The sequence below is a fragment of the Coregonus clupeaformis genome, chromosome 15, assembly GCF_020615455.1.
Source record: "Coregonus clupeaformis isolate EN_2021a chromosome 15, ASM2061545v1, whole genome shotgun sequence".
Lineage (NCBI taxonomy): Eukaryota > Metazoa > Chordata > Actinopteri > Salmoniformes > Salmonidae > Coregonus > Coregonus clupeaformis.
The window spans coordinates 17,000,864-17,015,505 of NC_059206.1; the positions used below are offsets into that span (position 1 = coordinate 17,000,864).

General features: G+C 43.6%; 1 protein-coding gene across 3 annotated transcripts in view; it reads left to right on the forward strand.

Moving 5' to 3' along the window:
• Nucleotides 1-14,642, forward strand: part of LOC121582682 (unconventional myosin-XVIIIb) — a 53,463-nt gene that overhangs the window by 28,279 nt on the left and 10,542 nt on the right. For all 3 annotated transcript variants that reach the window (XM_045225015.1, XM_041898670.2, XM_045225014.1), the window contains 2 exons: nucleotides 691-801; nucleotides 1,146-1,250. In XM_045225015.1, coding sequence (XP_045080950.1) covers nucleotides 691-801; nucleotides 1,146-1,250 — 216 coding nt within the window. The remainder of the gene's footprint in view (nucleotides 1-690; nucleotides 802-1,145; nucleotides 1,251-14,642) is intronic.

Genomic DNA, 14,642 nt, shown 5'->3' on the forward strand with positions numbered 1-14,642 from the left:
CCTCTTAAAGAAGAAGTTACAGGTCTGTGAGAGCCATAAATCTTGCTTGTTTGTAGGTGACCAAATACTTATTTTCCACCATAATTTGCAAATAAATTCATAAAGAATCCTACAATGTGATTTTCTGGATTTTTTTTCCCTCAATTTATCTGTCATAGTTGACGTGTACCTATGATGAAAATTACAGGCCTCTCTCATCTTTTTAAGTGGGAGAACTTGCACAATTGGTGGCTGACTAAATACTTTTTTCCCCCACTGTATGTATGCACGCAACACACACACAACACACACACACACACACACAGCACACACACACAGACACAGACAGACACAGACAGACACACACACTCACATTTAAAAGATGTCTGATCTGTCTGCCCTCTTCCTCTTTTCCACCTCTCTTCCTATTTCTCCACCTCTCTTCTTATTTCTCCACCTCTCTTCCTATTTCTCCACCTCTCTTCCTATTTCTCCACCTCTCTTCCTATTTCTCCACCTCTTTTCCTATTTCTCTACCTCTCTTCCTATTTCTCCACCTCTCTTCCTATTTCTCCACCTCTCTTCCTATTTCTCCACCTCTCTTCCTATTTCTCCACCTCTCTTCCTATTTCTCCACCTCTTTTCCTATTTCTCCACCTCTTTTCCTATTTCTCCACCTCTCTTCCTATTTCTCCACCTCTGTTCCTCTAGGTGCACCTGCGTTTTGAGATGGAGATGGAGAGAATGAAACAGATCCATCTTAAAGAGCTGGAGGATAAAGAGGAGGAGTTAGAGGACGTACACAAGTCCTCCCAGAGACGGGTAGGTGACCGCTACTGACCACAGAATGGGACCACTGCTTAGGTTTAGAACAGTTACTGACTGTCAACTTATTATGACCAGTCTGTTAGCCACTTGCCAGTGACACCACCATATAGCTGTTGACCTCAGCCAGGGTTTGTATGAGGAGATCAATCATCTACATGAATCAAATATAAAATACCTGGTTCCTTTGTTTAACTGTTGAACATGGTTACACTATGTCTTCTAAAATACCTGGTTCCTTTGTTTAACTGTTGAACATGGTTCCACTATGTCTTCTAAAATACCTGGTTCCTTTGCTTATTTACTGTAATTGTAATACGGTTGTTATTATTTCCTTGTAGCTGCGTCAGCTAGAGATGCAGCTGGAACAGGAGTATGAAGAGAAACAGATGGTTGTTCATGAGAAACACGACCTGGAGGGACTCATAGCTACACTCTGTGACCAGGTACACACAGACACACACACGCACACACATGTACACACGCACACACATGTACGCACACACACTCACACACACACACACACACACACACACAGTACATACACACACACATACATACAGACACACACACATGTAAACAGACACACACACATTGACATACACACACACACATACACAGAGAGACACACACACACTCACTGCTGCAACAAGTCAATCTCAAAGTGCTGTCGAATCAGGCTGGTCTTTCTATTGATGTGCCTCTGGGTCGCGAGTGCGTTTGTGCGTGCCTGTGTGTGTGTGTGCGCCTGTGTGTGTGTTCCAATCCAGGCGGTGGGGCAGTATAGATTTTTCCAGTGTAATGCTCTCAGGGAGGTGAATTCATCATGTCACTTCTACCAACAGGCAATACAAAGAAACTCAATATAGCAGGCAGCCTAAAGCTTCCACAACACCTCATCACTTTGTCACTGCAAGGAGATGTAGTCTGTTTCTGTCTCCCCATGTACAATGCATCAGCCCCACTAACTCACTTACAGCAATCCATAAGTGGGTCTTTCTATAAACTAGCGTACCAGTGATGATTTTCTACACTGGACAACTTGTTACAGGTGTTGAAAAGTCATTGATAATAATCTGCAATTTTTTGTTCTTGTCATTACATTAAGATACAGTGGGGGAAAAAAGTATTTAGTCAGCCACCAATTGTGCAAGTTCTCCCACTTAAAAAGATGAGCGAGGCCTGTAATTTTCATCATAGGTACACGTCAACTATGACAGACAAAATGAGATTTTTTTTCTCCAGAAAATCACATTGTAGGATTTTTTATGATTTTATTTGCAAATTATGGTGGAAAATAAGTATTTGGTCAATAACAAAAGTTTCTCAATACTTTGTTATATACCCTTTGTTGGCAATGACACAGGTCAAACGTTTTCTGTAAGTCTTCACAAGGTTTTCACACACTGTTGCTGGTATTTTGGCCCATTCCTCCATGCAGATCTCCTCTAGAGCAGTGATGTTTTGGGGCTGTCGCTGGGCAACACGGACTTTCAACTCCCTCCAATGATTTTCTATGGGGTTGACATCTGGAGACTGGCTAGGCCACTCCAGGACCTTGAAATGCTTCTTACGAAGCCACTCCTTCGTTGCCCGGGCGGTGTGTTTGGGATCATTGTCATGCTGAAAGACCCAGCCACGTTTCATCTTCAATGCCCTTGCTGATGGAAGGAGGTTTTCACTCAAAATCTCACGATACATGGCCCCATTCATTCTTTCCTTTACACGGATCAGTCAGTCCTGGTCCCTTTGCAGAAAAACAGCCCCAAAGCATGATGTTTCCACCCCCATGCTTCACAGTAGGTATGGTGTTCTTTGGATGCAACTCAGCATTCTTTGTCCTCCAAACACGACGAAGTTGAGTTTTTACCAAAAGTTATATTTTGGTTTCATCTGACCATATGACATTCTCCCAATCCTCTTCTGGATCATCCAAATGCACTCTAGCAAACTTCAGACGGGCCTGGACATGTACTGGCTTAAGCAGGGGGGACACGTCTGGCACTGCAGGATTTGAGTCCCTGGCGGGCGTAGTGTGTTACTGATGGTAGGCTTTGTTACTTTGGTCCCAGCTCTCTGCAGGTCATTCACTAGGTCCCCCGTGTGGTTCTGGGATTTTTGCTCACCGTTCTTGTGATCATTTTGACCCCCACGGGTTGAGATCTTGTGTGGAGCCCCAGATCGAGGGAGATTATCAGTGGTCTTGTATGTCTTCCATTTCCTAATAATTGCTCCCACAGTTGATTTCTTCAAACCAAGCTGCTTACCTATTGCAGATTCAGTCTTCCCAGCCTGGTGCAGGTCTACAATTTTGTTTCTGGTGTCCTTTGACAGCTCTTTGGTCTTGGCCATAGTGGAGTTTGGAGTGTGACTGTTTGAGGTTGTGGACAGGTCTTTTATACTGATAACAAGTTCAAACAGGTGCCATTAATACAGGTAACGAGTGGAGGACAGAGGAGCCTCTTAAAGAAGAAGTTACAGGTCTGTGAGAGCCAGAAATCTTGCTTGTTTGTAGGTGACCAAATACTTATTTTCCACCATGTATAGAGATCTCAGAAATGCAGTGTAACTATATAACATTTTGTGTCTTATGTTAGGGGTGAAAACAGTTTTCATGGGCACACAAATCCAAAATGGATTGCGAAATCGAATGCTTCTAACCGAAAGTCACCTTACCTTGATACTTAACATTTACATTTTAGTCATTTAGCAGACGCTCTTATCCAGAGCGACTTACAGTTAGTGAATACATATATATATATTATTATTTTTTTATTACTGGCCCCCCATGGGAATCGAACCCACAACCCTGGCGTTGCAAACGCCATGCTCTATCAACTGAGCTACATCCCTGCCGGCCATTCCCTCCCCTACCCTGGACGACGCTGGGCCAATTGTGCGCCGCCCATGAGTCTCCCGGTCGCGGCCGGCTGCGACAGAGCCTGGATTCGAACCAGGATCTCTAGTGGCACAGTTAGCACTGCGATGCAGTGCCTTAGACCACTGCGCCACTCAGGAGACATAAATGAAAGGGACCAACCTAAATGATAAGGAATGTCATTATCGTGGTTCTTCAATAATTATGAATGATACTTGTTGGCAGTGGCGATTTTAGCATGTAAATCTTGGTGGGGCAAACAAAAAGAAAAAGGTGTACATTAACAATAAATTAATTGCACTATAACGGTGACAAACGGTGTCCACAAACTGTTTGGGCCTACATAAAGCTGTCCCAACAGCAGAGCTTTCTTTTCAGCACCATGGAGTGAATCCTCACCACTGCTACACCTGGCTATCAGCGGAGCCTTGTCTGGCAGCAAAACCCTTCATTCAGCCTCATTTACTGCCTTTTAAAAAAACATAGCTGATATGGCTGACTTGCTTAAACAAATGTGGTTTCTACTGACAATTGAGATGTACAAACTATGGCATAAGGGGACGACGTGCGGATAAGAGGAAATCCGTAATTTTGATTAAGACATTCATGAGCGAGCTAGGATGGACGTAGTCAATATAACTATTTGTTCAGCACTTTTGAAATGTACAGCACAGCGACATAATTCAGAACATGGGCCGTTCTTACAGTATTCTCCCTGTACACCAAGTCAGAACCGTAGGATAAATAAAGGGGGCATATAAACAGACAATGAAAGCTCTTACAATATTCAATGATTACATTTCTCTAAAACAGGCTATAGGCTACATGTGCACCACCAAGTCAGAACAGTAGGCTAAGTTATGAGGGGGAAAGGGACCAATTATTAGGGTGAGGCATATGGGCTACTAACAGCTTACTACACAACATAAACTTAGTATTACATTCTTAGCTACAGTATACATATGTCCCTGGCATATTACATCATTTATACAGCAGCATACAATACATTTTTGGACTCACCTTGTGTGCTGTGCTCACTTGAACAGGAAGGTGGCGTGGCGGTCCTTCTTGTGGGCACATTTTGTCATCGAACTTTGTCACGAAGTCTGGCATTCTCTGGATTTATGGTGCTTTCAAGACAACTGGGAACTCTGAAAAAAACAAGGTTGAATCATGACATCAGTGATATTCAGGTCGGAGCTCTAGAAAGATGCCTGAGTTCCCGACTTGGAATTCTGAGTTGGATGACCGTTCAAAACGTATTTTCCCAGTCGGAGCTAGTTTTTTCCTGAGTTCCCAGTTGTCTTGAACTCACTGAAGTCTGAGTTTCAGAGTTTCCAGTTGTTTTGAACGCAGCAGAAGTCATGCTGGATTGACAGCATGGCCAATGTATTCAATCTTTTCTGGCCCATGGTGTTGAATGTGTATCCTTTTAAGCTTGGAAAAGAGACCCTCAAACCCAGACTTGGGCCACACACCCACTCCACTGAATAGCAGGCTAGTGATTGCTTTGTAACGCTTGCAGTAAGCCACTGATTCCTTCCAAACCACTCATTGTTGAATTTGCGATTTCCAACTTGTTGTGTAATGGTTATGTCGATTTGCACCGATACGTTTTATCTATATTTTATTTTCATATGACAAAGATTGAAAAGAATTTGCCAGTAGATTGTCGACGTGATTCATGATGATGACTGCTTATCTAGCTTGCTAGCTAAGATTTTGAAAGTATGACGTTGACATGATCCGTCCAATCAAAGCTACGGTAGATATAATGTGATTTAACGTCATTTTATCTGTGGCCAATTAACTTGAGCCTTCATGGATAGGCACTTCTAATGTAACTCTATGGCAGCACCCAAGGGGCTTGAATTTCCGAGCTCTTCCTGTAGATTTTGTGGTGACATAGTGTCCCCATGAGTGACAGAACACTGAGCCAATCATGGCGCAACTAGAGAACATTACCAACCTCCAGTCCGGGTGGCCATTTCATTAATTGTTCAGCAGTCTTATGGCTTGGGGGTAGAAGCTGTTAAGGAGCCTTTTGGACCTAGACTTGGTGCTCCGGTACTGCTTGCCTTGCGGTAGCAGAGAGAACAGTCTATGACTTGGGTGACTGTAGTCGTAGAACATTTTTGGGGCCTTCCTATGACACTTCCTAGTATATAGGTCCTGGATGGCAGGAAGCTTGGCCTTAGTGATGTACTGGGCCGTACGCACTACCCTCTGTAGCACCTTACGGTCGGATGCCGAGCAGTTTCCATACCAGGCGGTGATGCAACCGGTCAGGATGCTCTCGATGGTGCAGCTGTAGAACTTTTGAGGGTATGAGGACCCATGCCACATCTTTTCAGTCTCCTGAGGGGGAAAAGGTGTTGTCGTGCCCTATTCACGACTATTCATGATAGTTTGTTGGTGATGTGGACACCAGAAACTCTCGACCCGCTCCACTACAGCCCCATCGATGTGAATGGGGGCATGTTCGACCCTCCTTTTCCTGTAGTCCACGATCAGCTCCTTTGTCTTGCTCAAGTTGAGGGAGAGGTTGTTGTCCTTGCACCACACTGCCAGGTCTCTGACCTCCTCCCTATAGGCTGTCTCATCGTTGTCTGTGATCAGGCCTACCACTTTTGTGTCGTCAGCAAACTTAATGATGGTGTTGGAGTCGTGCTTGGCCACGCAGTCGTGGGTGAACAGGGAGTACAGGCATGGACTAAGCACGCACCCCTGAGGGGCCCTTGTGTTGAGGATCAGCGTGGCAGATGTGTTGTTGCCTACCCTTACCACCTGGGGGCGGCCCGTCAGGAAGTCCAGGATCCAGTTGCAGAGGGAGGTGTTTAGTTCCAGGGTCCTTAGCTTAGTGATGAGCTTTGTGGGCACTATGGTGTTGAACGCTGAGCTGTAGTCAATGAACAGCATTCTCACATGTTCCTTTTGTCCAGGTGGGAAAGAGCAGTGTGGAGTGCGATTGAGATTGTGTCATCTGTGGATCTGTTGGGAAGGTATGCGAATTGGAGTGGGTCTAGGGTTTCCGGGATGATGGTGTTGATGTGAGCCATGACCAGCCTTTCAAAGCACTTCATGGCTACCGACGTGAGTGCTACTGGGTGGTAGTCATTTAGGCAGGTTACCTTCGCTTTCATGGGCACAGGGACTATGGTGGTCTTGCTTGAAACATGTAGGTATCACAGACTCCGTCAGGGAGAGGTTGAAAATGTCAGTGAAGACACTTGCCAGTTGGTCCATGCATGCTCTGAGTACACGTCCTGGTAATCCGTCTGGCCCCGCGGCCTTGTGAATGTTGACCTGTTTAAAGGTTTTGCTCACATCGGCTACGGAGAGCGTGATAACACAGTCGTCCGGAACAGCTGGTGCTCTCATGCATGCTTCAGTGTTGCTTGCCTAGAAGCGAGCATAAAAGTTATGTAGCTCGTCTGGTAGGCTCGCGTCACTGGGCAGCTCGCGGCAGGGTTTCCCTTTTGTCGTCCGTAAGAGTTTGCAAGCCCTGCCACATCCGACGAGCGTCAGAGCCGGTGTAGTAGGATTCAATCTTAGTCCTGTATTGGCTCTTTGCCTGTTTGATGGTTCATCTGAGGGCATAGCGGGATTTCTTATAAATGTCCCGATTAGTGTCCTGCTCCTTGAAAGCGGCAGCTCTAGCCTTTAGCTCGGTGCGGATGTTGCCTGTAATCCATAGCTTCTGGTTGGGATATGTACGTACGGTCACTGTGAGGACGACGTTGTCGATGCACTTATTGATGAAGCCGGTGACTGAGGTGGTATACTCCTCAATGCCATTGGATGAATCCCGGAACATATTCCGGTCTGTGCTAGCAAAACAGTCCTGTCATCTGACCACTTCCGTATTGAGCGAGTCACTGGTACAACCTGCTTTAGTTTTTGCTTGTAAGCAGGAATCAGGAGGATAGAATTATGGTCAGATTTGCCAAATGGAGGGTGAGGGAGAGCTTTGAATGTGTCTCTGTGTGTGGAGTAAAGGTGGTGTGGATTTTTTTTCCTTCTGTTTTAGAGTTTTTTCCCCTCTGGTTGCACATGTGACATGCTGGTAGGAATGAGGTAAAATGGATTTAAGTTTCCCTGCATTAAAGTCCCCGGCCACTAGGAGCGCCACTTCTGGATGAGCATTTTCTTGTTTGCTTATGGCCTTATACAACTCGTTGAGTGCGGTATTAGTGCCAGCATCGGTTTGTGTTGGTAAATAGACGGCTATGAAAAATATAGATGAAAACTCTCTTGGTAGATAGTGTGGTCTACAGTTTATCATGAGGTACTCTACCTCAGGTGAGAAATACCTCGAGACCTCCTTAATTTTAGACATTGCGCACCAGCTGTTATTGACAGATAGACACACACCCCCACCCAGTGGCGGCTCCTGAAAAAATTCTCAGGAGGGGCAATTTTTCTGATGATTTAGGTGACCTACACACATTTAAAAAAAGATATGTCCAGCAACAACATGAAGACAGGGGCAGCATATAAGTCAATACCAGAAGCATTTATTGACTGATCTCAAAAGTGTTGGCTTACCAGGGTTGGTGGAGCCCTCAGTTTCATCTTTGCCTGCAAAGCTAACTCAAACACTCCGCAAAACTTCACACACTGGATTAGCCGGCTGAGGATGTGGCGGTTCTTGCTAATGTCGTAGTAAATATATTTGTTATAGTGAATATGGAATATGATATGTTGAGTAAAATGTTGTGCTAAGATCTATTTAGGTCAGGAGCTGGTTATAAGTTCTGTTCCTATCCAATAACAATGGACAAAGGGTCCTATCTTGTCAGCCTTGTCAGCAGGTGGCCAAGGACAACACCCACGCCATAGGCCTCTCAGTTCTTCCAACTCACGAGTTCTTGCTCTGAGGACACACACACACAAACACACACACACACACACATCATCACTGTTAAACACACACACACAAACACATCATCATCACTGTTAAACACACACACACACACACACACACACAAAAATCCCTCTCTTAGGCTGAACATTTGAAGACAGAGAACCCGACCCAGAGCCAATGCAACAGTGACAGTAGCCTGCAGGGGACCTCGCCCAACTCATCAGGACCAATCAGAAGATCAGAACTACTAGATTGAACCTACTTCATTTATTGCATAAAATGTCTGCACACAATGTTTCGGGGCTCTCTTCAGAATAATAATAATAATAATATGCCATTTAGCAGACGCTTTATTCAAAGCGACTTACAGTCATGCGTGCATACATTTTTGTGTGTATGGGTGGTTCCGGGGATCGAACCCACTACCTTGGCGTTACAAGCACCATGCTCTACCAGCTGAGCTACAGAAAGTGGATACTCATGGATGCGCATTGCAATTGTGAAAATGTCAACACAATTGGAGACACTACACGTCATTTTTGGAGACATGTTATTGACAGTAAACTATTGTAGATCGCGACTGCTAACTAACTAAAACATTTTAGCTGGCTAGCTAATCATCTTAGCTAAATGTGGGGCAAACAATCCAGTTATTTACCGTTAATTTGAGGGATTGGGGTGAAAGAAATCGAGTTACATAGTGATACTTTACGATATACTGTATTGACAATATCGCAATATTTTAGCGCTAGTTGGCTGTACCTGCACCAAAACACCATTATTGTTCCTTCATAGCTTGTTCTCAATCTTTTCACATTGGGAGCCAATTTGTTTTCAGCACTTTTATTTCCATGACTGATCAAAACTCGTTCTCATGGCTTTCTGATCCCTCTGCAACAGACATGTTGTGCAATAAAATCACAGTATCGAATCGCAATACGTATAGAATCATGAGACTCGCAATGCTGATGCATATATCTTATCGTGAGGTTCCTGGCAATTCCCAGCCCAAGTTCATTTGCCACAACAAATCTCTTCGCTAGCAAACGCGATGTCTTCTCCAAAACGGCAATGTGTCTCCAGCAATGTTTACTTTTTTGACGTTCTATGGCATCTCCACTTTCCAAGCATATATGACCACATGTAATATTTTGGTAAGTGATGCAAATAGTGAACTATGTAGGGCCAGGATGTAAAATATATGTAGCTGCAGCAATTTCTCTTATCTGATATGGTAAGTAATGGGGCTTAATTTATAGCTCCCTAAGAGTTTGACGAACGGGTCCGTGAACGCGATTCCAGATATATTTACCTCTGAATAAACTGCCTTTATTACACCATATCCACATCCAGTAAACTTGTGATTATCAACACTAACCTCATCGTTGTGGCGGCGGACAGCTAGCCTGTATCCCTCGTCATCCAGTTGAGTGAGTGGCAATGTCTTTTTTCGTTTATACCAATTTTTGGAAAATCCTCGGGTGTAGGACTTTCCGCCTTTAGTAGAAACCTGTTGAATTATTAAATTTGGTCTGGGGAGGTCCTAATTGTTTCCGTATTTATCTTCATTTGTTCGCCGACAAAAAGGAACTTCTTTCAAACAATCCACTCTTTTCTCAGTTACGTTCATGGTTACGTAACGTATGACGTAAAGCGCTGAAGTGCAAGCCCACAGACACCCATTGAGATTGTATTGAAGGCTCTGAAATTTGAAAAAAATAGATTTTACATGGGAGTCTATGACAGAAGTTCTGGGCGATTTTCAATCTGACTGAAATCGCCCCCCAAAAGGGGGTGGAGCCATTTGAAGCCACGACTTTAGCCTGATTCGACATTTAGTGGCAGTGTGGCACTGTGGCAGATCAGACGTAGATTACAACACTGATAACTACTGTTGCCGTGATATAATTGATTAGAAAAAAAATCCCTTCCTTTTCCCGTTTGGCAGTGCGTCGCCCATATCGCCCTATTGAACAGGCCGTCCCTGCCCCCACCCCAGGACAGCTGTTCTGTCCTGCCGATGCACGGAAAACCCAGCCAACTGAATATTTTCTGTGTCGTCGTTCAGCCACGACTCGGTGAAACATAAGATATTACAGTTTTTAATGTCCCGTTGGTAGGATAGTCTCGAGTGGAGATAATCCAGTTTATTTTCCAGTGATTGCACGTTGGCCAATAGAACGGATGGTAGATGCGGGTTACCCACTCTCCGACAAATTCTCACAAGGCACCCTGATCTCTGCCCCCTATATTTCCGTATTTTCTTCACGCGAATGACAGGGATTTGGGCCTGGTCTCGGAGAAGCAGTATATCCTTCGCGTCGGACTAATTAAAGAAAAAATCTTTGTCCAGTTCGAGGTGAGTAATCGTTGTTCTGATATCCAGAAGCTCTTTTCGGTCATAAGAGACGATAGCAGCAACATTATGTACAAAATAAGTTATAAACAATGTGAAAAAACACCCAAAATAGCACAGTTGGTTAGGAGCCCGTAAAACGGCAGCCATCCCCTCCGGTGCCATTATTTACCAGCTATTGTGATACCACATGCAATGCAACAACAGTGCTGGAAAAAAAGGTGTTTGCGAGGATTGTCCAGAATATTTTGGTGTCTCATATGCTAGTGAAGACAGTTGTGCCTGGATCCACGTTGGATCTAATATCCCTATGGAATTGATGTTGATCATCTGTTGTTGTCTGCTTGATTTACAGCAGGGTCTTGTTAGATTTAACAGAGAAAGCATCAAGGAAGGTAATGTGTTCATGCTTTCATCTGTTTTTTTGCCTTGGATTGGGCACCTATTCCTATGAATTATTCTGGATATAATGACAACAAATGACATAGCCTAGTGGGCTTATTCACAATATGATCTGGTAGAGCATGGCGCTTGCAACACCAGGGTTGTGGGTTCGTTTCCTACGGGGGGCCAGTATGAAAATGTATGCACTCACTAACTGTAAGTCGCTCTGGATAAAAGCGTCTGCTAAATTACTAAAATTTTAATGTAAATTGAAAGAAATAACATGACAAATACAGTTGGTTTTCCATGTTACACCTGCAATTTCAAACAATACAAGGGGCTTGAAATATTCTACTTGAACTCAGAACTTCAAGTAGTACTGGAATAGGCCTACATTGAAAATCAGACATTTCCTCAATTTGGTGGTTGAAATGTCCTTGTAATTATTGTAGCAAATGTATAATTATCTGTGATTTCATTTTTGATCCGTTTTTGTGAGAGATGTGGACACTTTCGTTTGTTTCCCGCTGCTTCAACTGAAGGGTGTTGAGCTACTCTGTTGCGGTTATTATGAGGACGATAACATCTAATGTTGGCTTCACCTTGGCTCTCCATACAAGTTTTTGGTCACTTTCTCATTACAAAAACAGTGATGGTCAAATCAAATCAAATCAAATTTTATTGGTCACATGCGCCGAATACAACAGGTGCAGACATCACAGTGAAATGCTTACTTACAGCCCTTAACCAACAGTGCATTTATTTTAAACAAAAAAAGTAAGAATAAAACAACAACAAAAAAAGTGTTGAGAAAAAAAGAGCAGAAGTAAAATAAAGTGACAGTAGGGAGGCTATATATACAGGGGGGTACGTTGCAGAGTCAATGTGCGGGGGCACCGGCTAGTTGAGGTAGTTGAGGTAATATGTACATGTGGGTAGAGTTAAAGTGACTATGCATAAATACTTAACAGAGTAGCAGCAGCGCAAAAGGATGGGGTGGGGGGGCAGTGCAAATAGTCCGGGTAGCCATGATTAGCTGTTCAGGAGTCTTATGGCTTGGGGGTAGAAGCTGTTGAGAAGTCTTTTGGACCTAGACTTGGCACTCCGGGTACCGCTTGCCGTACGGTAGCAGAGAGAACAGTCTATGACTAGGTGGCTGGAGTCTTTGACAATTTTGAGGGCCTTCCTCTGACACCGCCTGGTATAGAGGTCCTGGATGGCAGGAAGCTTTGCCCCAGTGATGTACTGGGCCGTACGCACTACCCTCTGTAGTGCCTTGCGGTCGGAGGCCAAGCAGTTGCCATACCAGGCGGTGATGCAACCAGTCAGGATGCTCTCGATGGTGCAGCTGTAGAATTTTTTGAGGATCTGAGGACCCATGCCAAATCTTTTTAGATGGTGAGATTCAAACGGTGAGATTAATGGTACCGCTATTCATGGCTTTATTATGTGACAAGAAATAGCCATGCATGCATCCAATCTATTTAGTAATGCAATGTCCACATTATTCTCACAGATTTTAGAATGTAATCATAATTTGAATATCAATGCATTGGCAAGGCCTAAAAAAAATATGATTATTAAAGTGGTAATGGCCTACTTTTTTGTACACTTTTTGCAAGCTTTTTGGGGGGAGGGGGGTTCTGTATTAGGCTCTATATGTACAATATATAAATTATACAATTGTATAACATTGAGGACCTTGAAAATTACAATTAAGTGCTTGGAAAAGTCCCTGAAACTATTTGAATTTGACTTGCCAATGTCTGTATGAACCCTAGGCCTATGATGTTGTCACAGGAGGTTGGTGGCACCTTAATTGGGGAGGATGGGCTCATGGTAGTGGCTGGAGCGGAATAAGTGGAATGGTATCAAATACATCAAACACATGGTTTCCATGTGTTTGATGCCATTCCATTTGCTCTGTTCCAGCCATTATTATGAGACGTTCTCCCCTCAGCAGCCTCCTCTGGTTGTTGTATACATGTACAGTACCAGTCAAAAGTTTGGACACACCTACTCATTCAAGGGTTTTTCTTTATTTTTACTATTTCTTACATTGTAGAATAATAGTGAAGACATCAAAACTATGAAATAACACATATGGAATCATGTAGTAACCAAAAAAGTGTTAAACAAATCAAGATATATTTGAGATTCTTCAAATAGCCGCCCTTTGCCTTGATGACAGCTTTGCACACTCTTGGCATTCTCTCAACCAGCTTCACTTGGAATGCATTTCCAATAGTCTTGAAGGAGTTCCCACATATGCTGAGCACTTGTTGGCTGCTTTTCCTTCACTCTGCCGTCCGACTCATCCCAAACCATTTGGTAAAATAGCCCTTACATAGCCTGGAGGTGTGTTGGGTCATTGTCTTGTTGAAAAACAAATGATAGTCCCACTAAGCCCAAACCAGATGGGATGGCGTATCGCTGCAGAATGCTGTGGTAGCCATGCTGGTTAAATGTGCCTTGAATTCTAAATAAATCACAGACAGTGTCACCAGCAAAGCACCCCGACACCATAACACCTCCTTCTACATGCTTTATGGTGGGAAATACACATGTTGAGATCATCCGTTCACCCACACTCCATCTCACAAAGACACGGCTGTTTGAACCCAAAATCTCAAATTTGGACTCCAGACCAAAGGACAAATTTCCACCGGTCTAATGTCCATTTCTCGTGTTTCTTGGCACAAGCAGGTCTCTTCTTATTATTGGTGTCCTTTAGTAGTGGTTTCTTTGCAGCAATTCGACCATGAATGCCTGATTCACACAGTCCCCTCTGAACAGTTGATGTTGAGATGTGTCTGTGACTTGAACTCTGTGAAGCATTTATTTGGGCTGCAATTTCTGAGGCTGGTAACTATAATGAACTTATCCTCTGCAGCAGAGGTAACTCTGGGTCTTCCTTTCCTGTGGCAGTCCTCATGAGAGCCAGTTTCATCATAGCGCTTGATGGTTTTTGCGACTTCACTTGAAGAAACTTTAAAAGTTCTTGACATTTTCCGTATTGACTAACCTTCATGTCTTAAAGTAATGATGGACTGTCATTTCTCTTTGCTTATTTGAGCTGTTCTTGCCATAATATGGACTTGGTCTTTTACCAAATAGGGCTATCTTCTGTATACCCCCATATCTTGTCACAACACAACTGATTGGCTCAAAGGCATTCAGAAGGAAAGAAATTCCACATGTTAACTTTAAAGAAGGAACACCTGTTAATTGAAATGCATTCCAGGTGACTACCTCATGAAGCTGGTTGAGAGAATGCCAAGAGTGTGCAAAGCTGTCATCAAGGCAAAGGGTGGCTATTTGAAGTTTTGATGTCTTCACTATTATTCTACAAT